At 40.1% G+C, this 23,348-nt stretch overlaps 1 protein-coding gene across 2 annotated transcripts in view; it reads left to right on the forward strand.

Moving 5' to 3' along the window:
• fibcd1a (fibrinogen C domain containing 1a) overlaps window positions 1-23,348 on the forward strand; it is a 160,280-nt gene that overhangs the window by 122,709 nt on the left and 14,223 nt on the right. For both annotated transcript variants that reach the window (XM_073818977.1, XM_073818978.1), the window contains one exon: window positions 23,206-23,348. This exon is cut by the window's right edge and continues 37 nt beyond it. In XM_073818977.1, coding sequence (XP_073675078.1) covers window positions 23,206-23,348 — 143 coding nt within the window. The remainder of the gene's footprint in view (window positions 1-23,205) is intronic.

A 23,348-nucleotide genomic window follows, 5' to 3' on the forward strand; every position in this document is an offset into this window, starting at 1 on the left:
AAGCAGGGAAATAGATGGATATCAAACCAACGTGGTCCCCACTGACTTGTTTGGCACTATGAAAATATTGGCAATTTTCACTGAGTCTTTATCTGTGATTTATCTGTGAGTATAGCTCTTCAGAGGCTCTGAATAAAACATGGCCTTGCTCAGCATCCACAAAGCGTTCCATTAATCGCCATTCGGATTGTTTTAGACCGACTACTTATCTCGCACCGTGGATTAACCACACGGCGCTCGCTGGCCATGCACGAATGGCCTTGAATTTTATGGGGGAGATGCGAGCTAAAATTGAAAACTCCTTTGATCTTCTTCTCCTGTCCTTGCCCTTCTGCATTATTTTCTATTTCTCTCTCTATCTTTCTTCTTCCTTCTGTGGAAATGAGATTCTATCACAACTTTCGGCTTTGCATTTAAACACCGTAATCCATTATACATGTTATCAATCCTAGTGTTTTCCTCTTGGAAAAGAAAATGTCATGACAGATGCTGGTAATGCTACTCCAAGCATCAATACCTGTGTTAACGTTGCATATTTTTACAGTGTTTCCCAACCGTATTTGTCTTACCTTCACAGGCCCATCCGGAAATATCACTTCATCAACACTGGAGAGGTGTCACTTAGTATGAAGCAGTTTTGTTAATGAGAAGATCGTGACAGAGTTTTTGTGACAAGTTTGATTGCATACACTCTTAAAAATAAAGGTTGGTGTCACTGGTTCAAAGGAGAAGCTTTAACTGTGGACAGAAGGTACTTTATTTTGGAAAAAGTTTCTTCAGATTATTAAGAAATTCACACTAAGACTTTTTAAGATCTGTTCACTGAAAAGTTCTCTGTGGAACACGAATCACAAATGGATCTTCTGTTACATCACTATGAAAACACCTTTTTGAAACCTTAATTTTTAAGAGTGTATGAAAACCCATCAATGAAAACCCATTTTAACAGTAAGATTTTTGATGTTTTTTTAAAGAATTCTCTTCTGCTCACCAGGCCGGCACTTATTTGATCCAAAGTACAGCAAAAACAGCAAAATATTGAAATATTTTTACTATTTAAAATAGCTGTTTTCTATTTGAATATATTTTAAAATGTAATTTATTCCTATGATTTTAAAGCTGTTTTTTTAGCATCATTACTCCAGTCACATGATCCTTAAGAAACCATTCTAATATTCTGGTTTGCTGCTCAAAAAACATTTATTACTATTATTTTAAAAACCGCTAAGCAGATTTTTTTTTCACGTTTCTTTGATAAATAGAAAGTTCAGAAGAACTTAGAAATCGAAATAGAAATCTTTTGTAACATTATAAATGTCTTTATCATCACTTTTGATTAATTTACAGTATTCTTGCTAAATGAAAGTATTAATTTATATAATATCTTTTCCCAAAAAAAAAAAAAAAAAAAAAAAAAATATATATATATATATATATATATATATATATATATATATATATACATACATACACATATGCTGACTCCGAGCTTTTGCATGGCTTTTTATTTCAGGTAAATGTTGATTTTTGGATCTTTCTATTCACCAAAGTATCCTGAAAGAGAAAATCTACTCAACTGTTTTAAATAGTGATAATAATAATAAAAATGTTTCTTAAACAGCATTTTAAAATATATTCAAATAGAAAACAGTTATTTTAAATAGTAAAAATATTTCAAAAATTGACTGTTTTTGCTGTACTTTGAATCAAATAAATGCAGGCTTGGTAAGCAGAAGAGACTTCTTTAAAGAAAAAAACATTAAAAATCTTTAAATTTAAATATGGCTCCAGGAGTAAATAATTATTTTAAAAAGTTGTTAAAAATTGTAATAACATTTCACAAAATGACTGTTTTAGTGCATTTGTTAAACTAATAAATGCAGCCTTGGTGAGCATAAGAAACGTATTCGTATTTAAACGCATTTAAAATCTTACCGATAAAATCTAAGTATCCAAATACTTTTTGTTCTTTGGTTTAAAAAATGCTATCCCAGTGGAACCTGCACAAGTTCCCACTGGTTGTGATTCATGAATTCAAGAGGCTTTTACTTAAAAAACTTTGTATTATTATATTTGTGTAATTTAACTTGCACAACTTACCAAACAAAACCCTGTTCATTTAAAAATGAATTCATCATTTCTTTTGATATGGCTCAAAATCATATTCATGACTGTGTAAAGGTTGCGTCTGGCTAAGGATTCTTCTCGTTATTAAGACGGATGCAAAGCTTTACCGATCTCAGAGATGATGCATTTTTAAAAATGTTAAATAGCAATGCTCCATTGAATGTTTCAGATTCCTAATGGGAGCTATTTTTCAGAGAGTATTATTTTTCTAGTCTCTATAACCTTCGGGATGCTCTACATATTTTTCTATCCCTTGGCATCCATTCATTTAGCCAAACCCGACGCAGTAATGAACTGTAATGTGTGTTTTGTGAAGCGTTTCAGAGGAATAGGCAGGCGGCGAGCTGTAGACAAGAAAACCGGGTCAGCACACAGATAGGATGCTGATGTCCCTGATAAGATTTCAGCTGATGGCGACGCAAAGCCGCTGTGATGCTATCAGTGAAAACACTCCAGCTAATTTCACAGTACTAACTGAAAGTCCATTAATACCTCATAACTTCACAGATGAACGTGGGGAACGGACCTGGACTTCTTATCTTATTAATACAGCATGCGCCGCGATGGGAAACTAGAGGATAGTTCAGGCAAAAATTAAGATTCTCTCTTCGTTTACTCCGTTATGGCATTGCAGAACTTTATAATTACTAAGAGATGATTATAGAAGAAGTTTTTAATAATGTGCTAGTTACTAATTTTAACTTTCAAGCTTCAAACGGAAGAAAAAGCATCAAAATGTGTTATTGAAGTATCATTCAAATAGTCTGAAATCATACAATAGCATTCATACAAATCATTTCAAAATCAAGTCATTTACACAGAAAATTAAGTCTGTTAAGTCAGATCCTTTCAGTATATCAAACATTTGTTCATGAATCAGATCATTTAACTTGAATTTAATTCAATCAATGAACCGGTTCTGGAAGTATAGTCTCACTTGGAAGATTATTATTGAATAATGACTTAAAGGGCCAATTCACCCAAAAATGTTAATTCTGTTATCATTTATTCACCTTCCACTTCCAAACCTGTGCAAGTTTCTTTTTTGTTGAACACAAAAGAAGTCAATGGCTACCATTAACACTCCTCAAAATAATCTTCTTTGTAAAACTTGAGGCTGAGTAAATAATTACAGAATTTTCATTAACTTTACCAAGGTTTCCAAACCTCATCACTCAAAATTTCTGCTCTTTGTGTTCCATAGAAACAATTAAGTCACACAGGAACGGCGAGAGTGTTAGTAAAATAATAACCAAATTTTCACTTTTGAGTGAACTATCCCTTTAAAGCTGTGGCTCTGTGTGACCTGCAGTAAAATGCAAGAGAAAAGTCGAACTGCTGTTCCGATCCTCCAATATAAAAGCTCTTGGAAATGCATTATTTAAGACGTTCTGATTTATTTAATTTTCGCTATGTATAGATGAGTGAGGCGGCTGCTTGTGTGTGCACAGTATCCCAACACACAAATTAAGTTTTTACCTTAGTGACACGTGAAATGTTATTTGTTGTGACAGCCCCCCATAAATAAAGAATGTGAATCGCGCTGGATCCAACGACAGGCTTGTTCAACTTCATCTTTGTCAGTGCCAGTTCAAACATGCTCTGTTGGCACATAATAAATTAGAATGAAATAATTTCAAATTCACAGTGCTGGTTTAGTATGTGTGCTCCTGACGTTGAGCTCTTGTGCTCAAGCTGGAAACACTGTTTCAAGTCCAAACCAAAGTCCTTATGAATCAGAATTAGAAAGAGCTTTTTGAAAAGTGTGTTTACACACAAGGCAATATGAGCCACTTATATGATTATTAGATTTGGTTTTCCAGAGCTATACACTATATACTGTAGAAGCTGTGTCTATTAAACCAAAAATATATTGTTTGCAGACTCACAGAGGTGCTTTCAATCTTTTTTTGCATGTTAGTTATGCCAGTAGAATCATTACTCAAAGGATTTGTTTAAGTGACTTGTGTTTATAAGTGAGTCGTTGAAATATTCACTCAAACTAGTCATTCAGAATCACTAATTCACTTAGGACAAAATGAGTGGCTTTATTTATGAATGAGTTATTGATTAACTGACTCAAATCATTCAATCAAAAACATTGATTTATTTAGGAAAAGCCAAGTAGCAGTAGTAGTGTTTATGAGTGAGTCACTGAATCATTTACTCAAACAATTCATTCAAAAACACTGATTCATTTGGAAACAAAACTAATGATTGACTTTATGAGTCAGTGAATCATTCACATTGCCGATTTCTTTTTAATTGCTGATTCGTTTAGGACAAAACAAGTGATTTTATTTATGAGTGAGGCATTGACTTACTGACTCAAATCATTAATTAAAAAAACTGATTCATTCAGGAAAGGCCAAGTGGCTGTCTTTATGAGTTAGTCACTGAATCATATACAGTTCATTCAAAAACACTGATTCATTTTGGAACAAAACAAGGGAGTATTTTTATTAATGAGTGTGTGAATGAATCATTCACACAGCCGATTTGTTCAAAGTCACTGATTCATTTAGGACAAAACAAGTGGCTTTATTTATGAGTGAGTCATTGACTGTGACTCAGTCATTGACTGAATCAAATCATTCATTCAAATAAATTGATTCATTCAGGAAAGGCAAAGCGAATTGTTGTTAAGAGAGTCAGTGAATCATTCACTCAAACAATTCATTCAAAAACACTGATTCATTCTGGAGTACGTGAATGAATCAGACTCATTGATTCATTTAAGATGAAACAAGTGGCTTTATTTATAACTGACTCAAACCATTCATTCAGAAACATTGATTCAGTAAGTGAAAGCCAAATGACTGTTTATGAATGAGTCACTGAAGCTTTTACTTAAACAATTCATTCAAAAACACTGATTCATTCTGGAACACTCTTAATGAGTGAGTAAATTAATCATTCACACAGTTGATTTAGGACAAAACAAGTGGCTTTATTTAGGAGGGAGTCATTGACTTACTGACCCAAACAATCCATTCGAAAACATTACAAAACCTTTTGTTCAAACACACTGATTCAGTCAGAAACAAAACTAGTGACACTGATTTATTTAGAAACAACACTATGAAGCTTGTCTGGAACTATTTTTGTTTTGCTGAGTGAAAATAGACAAAATAACTGACAATATGTTTTCCTAAAAATAAGTTACTTAATATTAACATCTTAGTTAATAAACTGTTGTATAAAACATTCATGAGTGAGTCATTGACTAACTGACTCAAATCATTCATTCAAAAACATTGATTCATTCAGGAAAGGCCAAGTGGCTGTGTTTATGAGTTAGTCACTGAATCATTTACAATTCATTCAAAAACGCTGATTAATTTATGACAAAACAAGTGGCTTTAATTATGAGTGAGTCAATGACTCAAATTATTAAGAAAATGTATTTATTTTATTTATAATTTAATAAATGAAATATAAAATGTTAACATTTTATTTAAGAGACTGAACTGACATTTCAAGCAACACTTAACCAGAATAACAAAGGATTTGTGCTTTTGTGAGTTCTGTAATGAGAAATCGTCGAGATTAAATGCACTATAGTGTATCGCATTAGCAGCAGTCATAGATAATTACCCTTGTTTAGTGTCGCAGAGCTCGTTATCAGCATCTTTAATTGGATTGGTCAGGAATGTGTGAATGGCCAATGATATCAAAGCAGGTCTTTCTCCTCTGTAGCTTCTATGTGTTCAGCAAGTTGCCAGAAACACTGTGCTCGTTCCAGTCTCTGGAGGCAGGTCTCCATATGCTCTTTTTAATTGCTCTGAAACAACTGCATTGATGTGAAGTGTACTTACAGATGTGTTTTCAATAGCATGTGAACAGCTGTTCTGCTCTAGGTTTTACACCTTGTCCATTTTACCTCAGCTGTTCTCAAAGCACTGCACTCCGGTACCTTATTGAGTCTCTTATTTAATGCTGTGATCTGACGTTTGACAGCCGAAGGGTCTTTGCATATTCCTCCAGAATCCCTCTGGAGGTTTCGGCAGATGACAAGAGACACCCCCCCCCCCCCCCCCACCCACCCCGTTTGAATATGTAAACAAGAGCTGCATCAGGCGTAATTAAATCCCTTATTCTTGATTTGCATATAATTGAGCTCAAGGCCCAGAAATGCATCTCACAGAGACTTGCAGACAGGCTTTGGAAAATTATCAAAATCGATATTGGTGCGGTCGACAGTGCCCACCTGTAAACAGCAGCTTTGATGCGGCTCGTTGGGAAGGGACGGGCACGTTAGGTGCGATGATTCATCCTGCGGAGAACTGAAGACACGCCGGATGCTGTGTCACTCCGCTGGCAGGTGTTCAAAGCCCTGTACGCTGTGACCTCGGGGAGCAATCACATGTGCGAATTTGTGTGTTTGTGAGAGTGCAAACCCCTGCCCTGAACTCAAATCTCTTTGCTTCATTTCTTGAATGTCTCGCTTTTGTCTGACAGGGCGCAGGGAACAGCCATGCGAGACGCGTCTCATAGAACAGTTGCAGGGAGCAGCAGAGCCTTTGCTGAAACGCAGATGGAGCAGCTTGATTAAAAATTAATAGCAGAGGACGGTTGCATGGGGAGAAAATGAGCGCAGCTTTTGGCCTGTCAGAAAGAAATCTGTCCTCCGCTGGCACGGCTCAGCACGAGGGCCGCCGTTTTCACTATTGCCTCACATCTTCAAGTGCCTCGCTTTAGTTCTAATTGAAACATGAATTGCGCTTCCTTTAAAGAGGCCTCAGAAGAATTGAAATGTGGAATTAAGAAACCCAGAGTCCAGCAGTGAATCAACAAGTAATTTTACTGTTTATAGACCTTTTTCCTGAGTAAACGATGAGCGCCGCCATTACGAATTCTAACGTCAGATTGAATGCTTTTCTGTTCCGGTTTCCATAGGAACCCATTCAAATAGCGTCCATCTGTTTTTAATGTAGCTAACGTCCACTGCTTCGTGTCATCTACACACTCATTAAAGTGAGGCACTGACAAATGACGGTCATTGCGACATCGCCAAGTGATGGCGCTATGGAGCCATGTGCTTTTTGAAAACATTTTAATAGGTTTAACGTTAGTTTATTAGCTCGGAATATACCCTAATTTGACTAGAAACAATGCAGACCGGAATGCAAAGCATTCTTTCAGTTAAGAGTCGGACTTACTTCCGTGTTCAGGAAAAACGTCTATATGCTAAAAGGGTCATGTGCTATACAGAACTCAGTTGAGAATGCCTTTTAAATTCCTAGCTTATTCAAACAGGTGAAGAATTGGAATTTAAATGTAAAGAAGTTGAATTAAAATCATTACTTTTAAACGCATTGAAGTTTCAGAGTTGAATAGAAAGAAAGAAAGAAAGATAGATAGATAGATAGATAGATAGATAGATAGATAGATAGATAGATAGATAGATAGATAGATAGATAGATAGATAGATAGATAGATAGATAGATAGATAGATAGATAGATAGAAAAGCCAAGTGACTGTGTTTATGAGTGAGTCACTGAATAATTTACTCAAACAATGTGAAAACAAGCGTATGTGACCATGATTGAGTCAGTGAATCACACAGCAGATTTGTACATGATCACTGATTCATTTAGGAAAAAAACAAGTGGCTTTATTCATGAGTGAGTCATTGACTCACTGACTCAAACCATTCATTCAAAAACATTGATTCATCCAGGAAAAGCCAAGTGACTGTGTTTGAGTTATTCACTGAATCATTTACTCAAGCAATTCATTCAAAAACACTGTTTCATTCTGGAACTATAGAAGTATCTTACTGAGTGAGTGAATAAATCCTTTGTACAGTTGATTTGTTCAGAATCAGAATCATTAGGACAAAACAGGTGACTTTATTTAGGAGTGAGTCATTGACTCACTGACTCAAACAAAAGGCCAATTGGCTGTGTTTATGAGTGAAGCACTGAATCATTCACTCAGACAATTCATTCCAAACACTGATTCATTCTGGAACAAAACAAGTGAGTATCTTTATGAATGAGTGAATGAATAATTCACACAACCAATTTATTCAAAATCACTGATTCATTTAGGACAAAACAAGTGGTTTTATTTATGAGTGAGTCATTAATTAACTGACTCAAAACATTCATTCAAAAACATTCAGGAATGAGTGAGTCAGTAAACCATTCACACATCCGATTTGTTAAAAACTGATTCATTCTGGAACAAAACTAATGAGTGAGTGAAACAGTGGATCATTCACAGAGCCGATTTGTTCAAACACACTGATTCAGTCAGAAATTTGCAGAGCGAAAATAGACAAAATAACTGGCAATATTGTTTGCTAAAAATGACTTAAATTAAAAAATATGTATTTGTTTATTTAGTGTCACTGAGCTCATTATCAGCGTCTTTAATTGGATTGGTCAGGAATGTGTAAATGGCCAATGATATCCAAGCAGGTGCAGAATTGGAATTTAAATGTAATGTAGTTAAATTAAAATTATTACTTTTGAACGCATTGACGTTTTAAATGCATTGAAGTTTCAGGGTTGAATAGACAGGTTTAAAATGACATGGGGGTGAGTAAATGGTGACAGGATTTTTATTTTTGGGGGAACAAACTCTTTAATAGCAACTGTTTCGTTTAGTCATTCAAACCCCACATGAAGCCTTTCAAAGTTAAACGGCACTTTAAAGTAGCTTTCACAGAACAATTGATTAATTACTACCTTCTACACCTAAGTACTTCGTACTAATTCAGGGCAATATGTTCGCTGTTTGATATATCTCTAAGAAATTATTGTTACTTGGGTTGAGTGAGTCTCTTGAGATTTAATTAAAGGCCTGAATGTAATTATGTAAATTCAGAGGAAACCCACAGTTTAAACATAACTACAGTACTTTCATTTCAAAGATTTCTGTTTGATGTCAGAGCATGTTAAATTTTATGCCTGAAGATATGTAAATTTTCATTCTAATAGCCATAAGACATTCTCACAAATTTGACTCCTTTCAGTAAAAAATACTGTGCTGTGTTTTATAGACAATACAGAAAGAACAAAATGTGCATCTTTTCAGATACCTAATTAAAATTCATTCTAACCTCTTTTTGGTATTTTTGTGTGGAAAGAATTTTAATTTTTGCCTTTTGTTGTGTAAGGCCCTAGGTTGTTTTTGTGGGTCCACACATACAGTATATCTAGGTTGCTAGGAAGCAATTTTTTTCTTTTACATGAAAAAACATTGTCTTTCCCCAGGGACTTTTTTGCAAATGCAAGAGAACTGTTGTTCTGTTCACATATCAACAATTAAAAAAGCTATTTCATCACAGTATAGAAGGTATTTGGTGCTTAGACAACATTGTTGGCCCATCAAGGCCTTGGAAATGAAATGATGAAAGGTCGAGGGGCTTGTGTTTGATTTTGTTGTGTGGACTCAGACGAATGTCAGATCCGCTGTGGAGCTCGCTCCTCCCCGCAGGGCTTTCAGACGGCAGTTTCGGGGGTGATCAATGCTTCCCAAAAACAGATCAAACCGGCTTTGTGTCAACAACACTGGCAGCTATATGAAGTCACCCTGAGATGTTATTGCCTCTATATCCAACTCATACATATGATTAACAGCAGTCACTCTCAATGGATTTCTCCCGGAAACAGACTTTATATTGGACATCTAGTGGCAACATAACACAGTGCCAAAAATGTATTGTGTGTGTGTGTGTGTGTGTGTGTGTGTGTGTGTGTGTGTGTGTGTGTGTGTGTGTGTGTGTGTGTGTGTGTGTGTGTGTGTGTGTGTAAATATATATATATATATAGTGTTGAAGTCAAAAGTTTACATACACCTTGTAGAATCAGCAAAGTGCTAATTATTTTACTAAAATAAGTGGGATCAAAATTGACTGGCAAGATGGCCGCGAGCGGAAACCCAAACAGTGTAAGTGAGTTGTTCAAAACCTTTCTTTTTAGTAAACTCTGTGTACACAAACAATGTTCTCAGTGCTCGAGTTCATGTGTAGAGACCCAGGCGATACTTCGAGCAAAGTTTCATGGTGTCGAGCCTTCTTAGTGTTGTAAAAATATCAATTTTGATGCGCTCAAAGTTATGCCCCTAGTACTCCCATTCACCGGCCATTGACCACAAAACGAAATCACGGTCAATCTCAAAAACGGCTCGTTTGTCGTAATTATGCTTTTAGATATAAGTTTGTCTTGTTTACAGTAAAAAAAACAGCCCAGGTTGCATTTTGGCAACAGTTATCCTTTAAGGTCCTGAGTGTAAGTATTTTTTGTACGGAGGGTAAAATAGTTTCTTTTTTAAGGAAATAAGGGTGAAATATTTCAATTTCTATAAAAATAAACACCTGAGCCAAAATTTATGCAGTTTAATGCAGGCATTAACAAAGGCACACTTTTAACAAAAAAATAAAACTGAAATGGACAAAAATGTCCATAAGGTCGCACAAGGGTTAAGAATATGGTTGAGATCAGAAGAATAAAATGAGGTTTTATTCTTCTGTAATTGTTCTTAAAATATCAAGAGAGTTTTAGAGTTAGAGTTAGAAGTTAGAGATCCATCCGTGCTGGATATATAGGTCTGGGTCGCTAAAGACCTGAATATGTAATAATGATTGGCAAAACATTGATGCATTTAAGGGTTAAAGTAGTCTTCCCATTAATGCCATTATATTGTTCATTCAGACTGATTCGTGAACGCAGAGCACGCATGAAAACAAAAAGCGGGATTTATCGCATGAACCAATCACAGCTAGTCATATCCAGTCATATCACGATGGAGGCATTGCCTCCTCTCACGTGACATTTCCCCATTCATTCTTAATTATCCCCCACCAAACTCACAGCACGCTTCACACTTTATCTGTTAAAACTCAATGGGCTCAGGGGAAGTGAAAGAGACGTGGACCTCCTCTGTAACTTTACCCGCTGGCGTCGCTATTGGACAATGTTTCTTTAGAAAAACGAGTGATTTATACACTATTTAATGTTATATTTTGTAATATTGGCTTTGTTTTATTTTTGTGCTTTGTATTTTTTCTCATCCAATATTTTGAGGAGACATTGCCTCCTTTGCCTCCTTGGAGGAAACGTTTCTGATATGTATGTATGTGTGTGTGTGTGTGTGTGTGTGTGTATACTCACGTACAGTCAGTTCCTGATCATATCATCTCTCGTATCAGGTCATCTGGAGCCCTCTGAAGCTCCGACCAGGTGAAGATAATCATACGCACATTAGTTTTCACACGAAGAACAGCACAGCCAGCCTTCTGTCTTCAACACGGCTGCTCTGATATATCGCACCCCTGTGTAACATTTCTGGGTCCCTGGGTCGAAACAGAAATGACCTTCGAGTGCAAATGGCCTATCCATTTAGTCAGCGCCGAGACCATTAGAAGGGTGTTGGTGCTTAATAGAGCTTGATGTTGCGCTCGGCTGCCGCTGGAACGGCACCACACCAGTCCCCCTCCATTCACAGCCATCATAACCATCTCTGTCATTATACCAATATCATTTGAACAAATGTTAGTCTATTCTGCAGGACTGGAGGGAAGCAGATGGACTGCCGCTTCTCACCCGAGCCATCAAATAACTTTAGATTCTCAAAGTGTGAGGCACATTTGTATGCTAAGAGCTGTTTCTTAAAGATGTAGGAGCCAGAAATAGACATTTTAAGTGGGTGGACATTATATTATAATCTTACTCATTGCCACAGGTGTATAGATTCAAGCACCTAGCCATGGAGTCTGCATTTACAAACATTTGTGAGAAGGTTCTGAAGAGTTCAGTGAATTCATGGTACTTGATAGCAAGCCACCTTTACAATAAGTGAGTTTGTGAAATGTCATCCCTGCTAGATATCCCTTCTCCACCGCTTCTACTCAGCTGTAAGTGATATTTTGTGAAAGTGGAAGTGTTTAGGAACAGCAGCAACTTAGTCACAAAGCGGGAGATGCGTAAAGTCACAGAGCTGGGTCGCCAAGTGCCGAGGTGGATGTTACATAAAATTCTGTTTTTGAAGTTGTTTTCGGGTGACGAATCACACTTCTCTTGGCTTTTCTGCTCTCTGTAATAACATGGTTGGATGAGTTTGGTGTGAATGAACTTGACTGGCTCACTCAACCCCATCAAACACCTTTGGGATGAACTGAGAACGGAGATTGCGAGTCAGACCTCACAAATGCTTTACTGAATGAATGGGTAAAAATTCCCACAGAAACACTCCAAAATCTTGTGAAAAGCCATCCCAGCTGTTGTAGATGCAAATGGGGAAACCAACTTCTTATCAATGTCTATATATTATTATATATATTATATTATCTATTATCTATTTTAATATACATTAAAAATCTAATTTATTTCTGTGATCAAAGCTGAAGTTTTTAGCATCATTACTGCAGTATTCAACCTTCAGAAATCATTCTAATATGCTGATTTTTTTTTTTTTTTTTTTTTTTTTCAGGATTCATTGATGAATAAAAAGTTAAAAAGAACAGCATTCATTTAAAATTGAAATCCTTTCTTACAATATACACTACTGTTCAAAAGTTTGGAGTCAGTAAAGTTTTATTCTTTCTTTTTTTGAAAGAAATTATTACTTTTATTCGCCAAGGATGTGTTAAATTTATAAAAAGTGATAGCAAATACTTATGTTAGAAAAGATTTATATTTTGAATAAATGCTGTTTTTTTGTACTTTTTATTCATCAAAGAATCCTGAAAAAAGTATCACAGATTCCAAAAAAAATATTTGGTAGCACAACTGTTGCCAACATTGATAATTCTAATAATAAATTAGCATATGAGAATGATTTCTGAAGGATCATGTGACACTGAAGACCGGAGTAATGGCTTATGAAAATTCAGCTTTGTATTACAGGAATGTTTTTTTTTTTTTTTTTTTTGTATTTTTGATTAAATAAATGCAGTCTTGATGAGCATAAGAGACTTCTTTAAAAAACATTTAAAATCAAAAGGTAATAAAAATTACAAAAATAACCTAACAAATGTATAAAAGCAAACTAAAAGTAAAATATAAAAATATTATTTATTTAATATTCTATTCTATTCTATTCTATTATAAAGGGTCATTTCAAATATTAATAAGTATTAAAATATTACATAAAAAATAGTGAAATAGCACTCATAGTAACTAATATTTGCATAAATGTTCATCAAAATAAATTAACAATTTATAGTTTACCTTTTATTTTATTTTAGTTCAGTTTGTATGTATAAGTTGAGTTGTATAAGTCTAAATTAAAGTATTAAAATTACCAAAACTAAAATAAAATAAATTAAAGCTTTTTTTAAATCAAAAAGTAATAAAATGACCAAAGCAGCTAACAAATGTATACAAACAAACTAAAAATAAAATATACAAATATTATAAAATTTTAATATTATATTTTTATACTGTATTATATTATAATATATTACATTATGATTATTGTTATATTATTATATAAAAGCTAATTTGAAATATTATTAAAAAGAAAAGTAGTACATAAAATACTGATAGTAACTAATTTTTTTATAAGTGTTCATGAAAATAAATGAACAATTTACTTTTTTAATGATTTATACTCTAACTTTTATTGTAATTATTTTTTGTTATTTTTATTAAATTCATTTAATACCTTAATTTAAATATTTTTTTGTTTTTTTATTATTGATTTATACCTTTTATTTTAATCATTTAATTTATTATTTAATTATTTAATTAATTTAATTACTTAATTTAATTATTTAATTTATTTTAAATAATGTTATTGTTTTATTTTAAGTTGAGTTGAGCTGTAAAAGTCCAAATTCAAATAATAAAATGACTAAAATAGAAATAAATTAAAGCAGATTTTTAAAATCAAAAGGTAATAAAAATGACAAAATCACCTAAGAAATGTATGAAAACAAAATAGAAATAAAATATGAAAATATAACAATTTAATATTATATTATGTAAAAGGTCATTTTAAATAATAATAAATATAATAAATATTAAAGTAGTACATAAAAATACTGAAACAACACTGATAGTAACTAACATTTGCATAAATGGTCATTAAAACAAACTAACAATTTATACTTTTTAAAATGATTTATAGTATACATTTCAGTTTATTTTTTATTTTTTTATATTTTAGTTTAGCCTAGTCTAGTCCTGGTTTTGTTGTGCATGATTTATTCAGTCCAAATTATGTAATTTATGCGTTTTTTGATACATAATGGCAAATTTTAATCATCTAATTAATTGTTGATTGATAAAATCAAGTCCAACCCTACATTTTTTTTCTTGTTTATCTTGTTTGATTCTCAGATTTGTCAGTTTATGCAAATGAAATGGGTTGTAAATGGCTTCATGTGGACTTTAAACAATATCTCAGTGTCAGTGTTAATGTTAATAATTGTTATAACCCGTAGCACTTTTTTTGGTAGATATCTAATGGCTGTTGAACATCTGTTAGGCACAGTATGATGCTTTTTAAGCAACACATTCTGTTTCGCAAATATGACCGCATGCAGCTAAAGTTTATTCACCTAACACCCTACCCAAACAAGCGCCGTGGTTCACAACAGCTGAAGACCAGCAGCAAGCTACGATTAGACCTAGCAAAACTCTGCTGTATTGATTTTCTGTCCTGGGGGTGCAACGCACATGCCAGTGAACGGGGCTACAAAGGGAATTCATTTGTAGGCAAGCACATTAGTTTCCTGTCAAGTGCCTCTCCTCCTCCCTGTGAAAACTGGGTGGAATATTAAGAGCAGAACTTACTAGAATCTGGGTCTCCCGTTGAGATATTGATCCCAGGAAGTAGACCAGAGTCCTTCAAGCCGGCCTAAGCTAAGAAAGAGACGTTATGTCTCTAGCAGGCCCGCCTCTCGGAGAGAGATGTGCACCTTGTGCTTTCAGAAGCACACTGTTGCAATGGTTCCCAGAAAACTTTGCTATGAATGTTGCTGTGGAATCTTAAAGCTCACTGCTCTTTTCATTTTGGAAAAGTTTGAAAATAAAAAGTGCAGTCACAGATGTTAGACAGTAGAGTTAAAGTACAAGTTTGGGAGGAGATTCTAATTGGCTGATGGTTTCACTGTTATCAAGACTATTTTGAGCTGTTAAATAGAAAAGTCAGTTTCGCACTTTTAAGAGGCCTCAACACTCCGAAAAAAGTCTGTGAAAAATAGGGGCTAGTGTTAATATGCAGGAATTGTATTGTACTGATATTTTTGGTATTGATTTTTCACAGATGTTTTACCCGTATTATGGATTACACATTGAATTGTGTGTGTTTTAGAGTTATAGAAAATCTCTTGGTTACACAAGTTTGTATAGGTAATTATGTTGTAAATGCAATTGTCAAGCAGTTTGTGATGCATTTTGGAAACAGGAGATGAGTGCCTGATCTAATGCGCCACCTGGCCCGTTCTCGAAGACTTACTTTTAGTCATTATTTGGGTAGCACACATATTCTGAATGCCTTCAGCAGAATTCAAATTAGCCATTTTAATCTAGATTAATCTAGATTAATTCCAAGATTTAAATTAATCTATGCCCACCCCTAATTATTTTATTAATATTTGTATTTTATTTTATTTTAGTTTAGTTTAGTTTGGCTTAGTTTAGTACAAATTGAGTTGTATAAGTCTACATTAAAATAATTAAATTACTAAACTAAACTGTCACGGTTGAAGGATGAGGTCAGGGTCCAAAATGCAGGGAAGGTAATTTTAATTAAACAATAAACAAACAAACAAAAGGCCAACACGGCACAACACGACTTTAAACACAAAAACTGAACAAAACAAGAAACACAATCTAGAGCATGGGTCAGGAACACAGAGACAGACATACGGAGACAATGCAGACACGATGATGAGTGGGAAATGAGAGTTTCTTATAGTCTGAGTAATTGTGAACAGGTGTGAGATAATGAGCTGCTAATGACACGACAGGAGTGAACAATCAGGGAAGTGCAGTGCAAGGGGAACAGCGACCTCAGGTGGCTGAGGGAAAACCCCACAGCCCAGATCATGACATAAACTAAAATAAATTAAAGCTGTTTTTTTTAATAAAAAGTTAATAAAAATGACAAAGTCACCTAACAAATGTATAAAAAACTAAAATATAAAAATATTATAACATTTTAATATTATAGTTTATTATATTATATTATTATATATTATATTATATAAAAGCTAATTTGAAATATTATTAAATATTAAAGTAGTACATGGGGTGTTTTATTTTTTTTATTTTTTGTTAAATTTCTTGAGCAAAAATTCCCATGGCCATTCTGAGTGGTTTCCATTTTTATTATTTTATGAATATTGTTATTTGATTATTTTATTAAATTTAATTAAATTTAATTTAATTTAATTTAATTTAATTTAATTTTATTTTATTTAGTTTGGCTTAGTTTAGTTTGTATGTACAAATTGAGTTGTATAAGTCTAAATTAAAATAATTAAATTAAAATAGAAAAAATTCTTGAGCAAAACATCCCATGGTCATTTAATTTAATTTAATTTTTATTTTTATTTAATTTTATATTTTTATTATTATTATTATTATTATTATTATTATTATTATTATTTATTTGATTAATTTATGTTTTTGAGGAAAATTGGTTGGCAGGGTGTAGCTATGTGCTTTTATTTTATTTTATTTTATATTACTTTGTTATGTTTTTATTTATTTTATTTATTTTATTTGTATTTTTTTGTTATTATTTTATTGATATTTTTATTTTAAATTTCTGTTTTAACTTGTCATGGGCATTCTGAGTGGTTGTCAGGGTGTAGCTATGTGCATTTTGTTTTATTTTATTTATTTTTTATTTTATCTTATTTTTTATAATTTTATTAAAATTTGTATTTTATTTTATTAGATTTTATTAGTATCAGGTTTAAGGAAAACTGTTTGCCAGGGTGTAGTTATGTTTATTTTATTTTATTTTATTTATTGTCTGTTTTAAGAAAAATATCTTGTTTAAAACTTGCTTGTTGGAAAATCGGTTGTCAGCTATGTGGTTTTTATTTTACTTTTTTATTTAGTTTTCTTTTATTTATTTTTTTTCCTAGGAAAACATCTTGTACAAAACTTGCTATGGCCATTCTGAGTTTTTGCAAGTGTGTAGCTATATAGTTGGTAAAGGGGTTTTGAGAGTTACCCCTTCAGTCGAATCACTTCGACGTTACATTGGGATCTCGCCTGAGAGACCGATCACCTCTGAGCCTTATTAAAAAGGCCAATTGAAAATTGGCGAGTGGACGTGCGCGCCGGCCACGCCCCCGTACATACGGGTATATAAGATGGCTGCGCGCACCACTCAGTCAGACTTTTGCTTTCAGAGCCGATGTGTCGAGCCTCTAAACAGCCGAGAAGAGTTCTTCAGAGTTCATGCTCCCTCCTGCTGCTGCGCTGCCATAACTAAAAGAGTGTTTCACAGAAAGAGCATTGTTTGGCAGCCGCCAGCGCGGTCCCGCGGGCGGCCGTTTTCACGGCCATATAAAGCCTTTTTGCATTCCAGCGAGCAGCCCCGGCGAGTGCATTGCCCCGCGGCGCCTCCCTGGGCAAACCGGGATCACAAAAGAGCAATTTCTAGCGGCCGTTTTAGACGTTCTTTTCAGGATGTCTTTTCGGCCGTGCGTTTCTGGATGTGGTAGTTTCCTCTCCTCAGCGAACGGACATGAGCGCTGCCTCACGTGTTTAGGCTTTGAGCACACTGGGGTGGTGCTCATGAATGGTTCATGCGGTGAAAGCATGACCATGACCACGCTGAAGTCCCGCCGCTCGTTCGCGAGCTGGCTCCCCCCGCCTCCCTCCCGTGGTCAGCCGTTGAGCCGCCTATGCTCTTCGGCCACCGCGGTGGAGCGCGGGGGGGGACATTCAAATTACAATAGACAGCGTTCCGCCGGCTCAAAAAGCCCTGCGGACCTCTCTATCTCAGCGCGGTCCCGTTGAGTTTCCGCAGCAGACGCTTCCCCGCCTGGCGGGCTGAGCGTCTCCTTCGGTGCTCCTGCAGAGGATGAGATGTCTGTCACAGCATCAGAGGGAGAGTCAGACGGTGACACATCTCTTCCCGCGGCGCGGCGCCCACCCTTGGTCGCTGCCCCCCTGGAGGTTGATGTCAAACTGTCGGCTATGCTTCTCCGGGCAGCCGGGGGGGATCGGTTTGAAGGTTCCTCAGGGGCCCGGCCGATCCTTCTAGGCTGGACGACTGGTTCCTGGGGGGGGCCCGGCGGCAGCGCCGCGCTCCCCCCCGGTCCCGTTCTGACCGGATGTGCATGAGGAGCTGACAAAATCTATGGCGCCCTATTCATTTGACGCGCTCTCCAGCTCCTCTCCCCTCGCCACTCTCCATGGCGGGGCAGCCAAGGGGTACGTGGCGGTCCCCCAGGTCGGGCGCGCCATCGCGGTGCACCTTTGCCCGCGGGCGCGGCCGCCTGGTGGGGCCCTCCGCGTCTCCCTTTTAGGGCATGTGAAATTCTTCCGCCCTCATCGGCTGGGCCTTTTCTGCGCCCCCCGACACGCTGCCCCGCACTGCAGGCCATGGCAACACTGCAAAAGTGCCAGGTGCAAGCACCTTAAGGCCTGCACGAGAGTGGTCCTGACCAGGGGGTACTTGAAGAACTCCGCGCCGCCACTGACTTCGCCCTTCGGGCTACTAGGTCGCGGCGTGTCCCCTTGGTCAGGTGATGTCCACCTGCGTGGTCCAGGAACGCCACCTATGGCTGACTCTGGCCCGGATGGCAGAGGCTGACAAAGTTCGCTTTCTCGACTCTCCCATTCCCCAGAGCGGCCTATTCGGCGACACCGTGAAGGGTTTTTGCTCAGCGGCGTTGAACGTATCGCCGGCCCCCAAAAGCCTGCGATCCTCCGCCCATCAGCATACCCCGTCGAGATGCCAGAGCAGTACGCCTCCCCGTCGTTCGGGCTGGGCATCTCCTCTGGCGCTCCAACGGTCCAGAGGCAGACGGAGGCCGTCCAACATATCCTGCCCCGCCGCGAAGTTACCATTCCGCCGCCTGGGCCCCCGCCTCCGCCTGCCCGTCGCCGAGGGCGTCCCCCCGCAGCTCCGTCCCCTGCTGAGCCACACGATCCAGGCTCGCAGCCGACGTCGAGCCGCCCGTGGGAGAGGGACGCCGCTCGCCTCTCAGGGTCCTGCGACGGAAGACCCTCGCAGGCGAGCTTCGAAGCGTCCCTGATGCGAGCACCCCCGGAGGTGGAGAGAGCTACTCTGTCGGCACTCCCGCTGGAAGCGGGACTTAGCCGGTCATTTGAAATCACAGAAAGACCCAGCCTTCTCACCTCTGGGGCCCCGGCCCCGAGTTTCCTTCCTGAGCAGCACTTCCACTCCTCGGAACCAGACTCGGGACCGGATGTCGCCAGCGCGGGAACCAGGGAAGTAGGTAAGCACTGCTTAGTGCAGTTAGACACTTCTCCAGGACGTTTATCCTTCTGGGTTTTGTCTCCTTCCCTGTCTTTCCCCAGGCTGCCCCACCACGGTCACGCCGGTCAACGTTCCCTTGATACCACTACACTGGTTGATACGGACGGTACGGCCCGGCTCCAGGCGTCCGCCCAGACTCACAGGTACCCCTTACATTCTTTATTCAGAAGCAGGTGTGCCTCTGTTCTGCCTGCGGAGGTCGCGTTCCTACTGGCGAAGGACGCGATCCAGCCTGTCTCTCCAGCCGGGACGAGGTCGGGGTTTGATAAGTGTCCTGACTTCACGTGTCCAGTTAGAGTGGTGGGTTAACATCCGCCCTGGATGGAGCTCTGTTCCGATCCCTTCTTAGGCTGTCGGCACACATGCTCACGACGACGCACATACAAGTATGTTTCCGTCTCCAGGGCTGGGTTGCAGCCATCTGCCTGAAGGGCACCCGCTGTCGCGTCTCGATCTTCCCCGGCGCACACCCCTTCGGCGGTCTGCCCCGGGGATCGAGCGCTCAGCGCGAGGTGCGTCCATTTGGCTAGTCCCTCTCCTTCCTGCCTTCTTAGGCCATGGGAGCTCCCCTGTCCCCTCTTCGGCAGACAGGTATTCGCGTCTTCAACCGTCTCTTCGACTGGTGCTTTACCAGCCCACTCGTGAGTTCCGTTGTGCGAACATTGGGACCTGGTGCCTCGGCACCCCCGCCATCTGGTTCTTCAGGCCAACCGAGGAAATTCGTTTCCTCGGTCGGGAGCCCGACTCGGTCCTCAAGACAGCCCGCCTTACTACCAAGAGCGCGCAGTCAGTGCTGTAGTTCCTGAGTCAATCAGGCACAACACAGCGGTTCTCTCAAACTGAGGCTCCTGGGGCACATGACAGCTCTAGCCGCTAAGAGCCGCTAAGCTTGTTCATGTGAGACCGCTTCAGCACGATCGAGTCCCATGATGGGCATGGCATCTCGGCCCACTCCGGACTGGCGTTTTCCCGCAGTTTGGCCGACAAGCCAGCCCGTGGCTTACCGCGGGTTGGGTTGCCATGTACGACAGAGGCTTACAGCCTCTCCATCTGCTCCCAGGGAGTACGTGGCAGATTTTGCTACTTGCCATTCACTTGAAGCAGGTAAACTCAACCGTGCAGCCTATCGGCTCTCACGGCAGTCCACCACCTGCAGGATGGCGACTCCACCCCGTGACGCAGCTAGTTTGGAGCATATCGGTAGGCCAGCCACATCCGCTCGCCCCCGATTGCTCTCATTACCAGCTGCCTCTTTCAGAGTAGCGCTGGCACTCAGCTGACCTCCGGGGCCCAAGTACGCCCTTCCCCAGCGAGCCTCCTTGCACAGACTCTGTGCAAGTCCAGGGAGGACGAGGAGTAAGTCTGTTGGTTGCGCTACAAGAATGGCCCACCCAGGCTCAGGTCTAGTAACCGTTCCCTCGCGGCAGTCCCTCCCTGTAGGGCACGGGATGACACCCAGACCTCTCCGGCCTTCGCAGGCCGTGATACAATTATCACTCAGTACCGAGCTCCCTTGACTAGGCAGGCTCGCACTGAGATGAGGTCTATTTGCTGGCTTTCCACAGAGTTACACGGTTGCAGTATGCTTCCCTTCCTGCAGGAGAGTTGAGCGCAGACTGTCCCCTCACTCTAAGTATATGCCGCTGCTTCGCCACATATCACATGCAGTAGATGGAGCTAAGTAGGTAAGCATTCACTGGCCGTGAGGTTTCCCAGAGGTGCCCAGAACGCACCCCACACCCTCTTGGGGCCTTTCCGTCGCCTTCAGAGCCGCGGGACGCTCCAATTGAGCCACTGGCCTCAGTCGAGCTAGCATTCCTGTCATCAAGACAGCGCTCCTGACCGCCCTGGCTCCCGTTAAGAGGGCAGGAGACCTACAAGTTTTCTCTGTCAAGTAACGCCTCATACCCTCTGGGACCCCCCCGTCGCCCTTCGGGGCCGCGGGGTGCTCCTCAGGAGCCTCGGGCCTCAGTCGAGCTAGAATTTCTGTCAGTAAGACAGCACTCCTGACTGCCCCGGCTTCCTTTAAGAGGGTAAGTTACCGACAAGCTCAGGTTCCTCAGAGGTGCTTAGCACGCACCTCATACCTCGTGGGCCTCCCCGTCGCCTTTCAGGGCCGCGGGTCGCTCCGTTGGAGCCACGGGCCTCAGTCGAGCTAAAGTTCCTGTCATTAAGATAGCGCTCCTGACTGCCCTGGCTCCCATCAAGAGGGCCTACAAGCTTCTCTGCCAGCAAAGTGTGTCGAGAATTCGGGCCCGGCGTTCTCCACGTTACCGTCGAGACCCCGGCTCGGTGCCCAAGGTCCCCACCACGCCTTTCCGCGACCAGGTGGTAGACCTGCAAGCTCTGCTCTGGAGGAGGCAGACCCAGTCGTGCGATGTAGTGTCGTTAAATATGTGAGACTGAATCACTCGGCACTTCAGCCGCACCAGCAGCTTCATCTGCCTCGGGATTCGCAGAAAGGGAATGCTCCCCGAACTGAGGTTGGCTAAATGGTGGTAGATGCCCCTCCCTGTTATACCCAGGGACAGCCGTGATCCTTGGTTCATGGCACCTCACCAGCAGATGTAAAAATCGGAAGCTGCGGGCTGGGCGACACCCTACCTTCGCTTGGTTCTCCAACCTTGCGTAGAGGCCGTTCTCCCGTGTCCTAACTTAGGGACTCTCAGGCGAGCGGGAAGACCGGCTGGTGTCGGCTTGCTGCGCCATTCCCACGTGGATCCGTGCGCTATTTCCCAGTATGTTCCCTCCGGCGAACCCTGGGTCCTCCTGCCCCGCAGTCAGGGCTAGGCGCGGAGTAGTCCTGCACTGTGATCCTGCCTGGGTTTCCTTCGCCCCGCAGGTTGTGGCTTAGTTTTTTATTATTCCAGCGGAGGAGACCGCTGTTTCCCTCGTATATCCCCAAAAAACTTTTTATGGATATATTGAATTATTCTTATTCCACATGTAAAATTTCATGTGCTCCGCCCCCCCAACCCATGCTTCAGTACAACTGGCATCCCTGGAGGGGCCCCCTTATTGGGCCCCAGGGCGTTGGGAAGGTTACGTTACACTTCGCCTGCCGGCACGTATACTTGTCAGCACGTGAAGCTGTTGCGTAACGCGGCGTCAGGGTCGTGGCCTTTTCCATGGGTTTGTTCCCAATGTAACGTCGAAGTGATTCGACTGAAGGGGTAACGTCTAGGTTACGAAGGTAACCCTCGTTCCCCGAAGGAGGGAACGGAGACGTTACATTCCCCTGCCACGCCCCTGGCGTCGCGCTGACGCCGGGCTCTCCCGGCTCTTCAGCAAAAGCCTGACTGAGTGGTGCGCGCAGCCATCTTATATACCCGTATGTACGGGGGCGTGGCCGGCGCGCACGTCCACTCGCCAATTTTCAATTGGCCTTTTTAATAAGGCTCAGAGGTGATCGGTCTCTCAGGCGAGATCCCAATGTAACGTCTCCGTTCCCTCCTTCGGGGAACGAGGGTTACCTTCGTAACCTAGACGTTTTGCTGGCACACCTCTCCTCAACAAGTCACGATATGAGGTTTCATTAATGTCTCCAGCAGAAGCTGATTGCTCAAACCCTCTTTCCGCCTTCTGTATATTCAAATAAATCTCATCTGCATATTTTTCCATTAACGTCATCTAAATCTCTTTTTCAGGCATGAAACGAATCCATGCACTTACCATTCAAGCCAACTACGAGCTGAGGATTGACCTGGAGGACTTCGAGAACAGTACCTCCTTTGCAAAGTACGGTTCTTTTGGAGTGGGTTTGTTCTCTGTTGACCCTGACGAGGACGGC

Source organism: Garra rufa, chromosome 15, assembly GCF_049309525.1.
Source record: "Garra rufa chromosome 15, GarRuf1.0, whole genome shotgun sequence".
Lineage (NCBI taxonomy): Eukaryota > Metazoa > Chordata > Actinopteri > Cypriniformes > Cyprinidae > Garra > Garra rufa.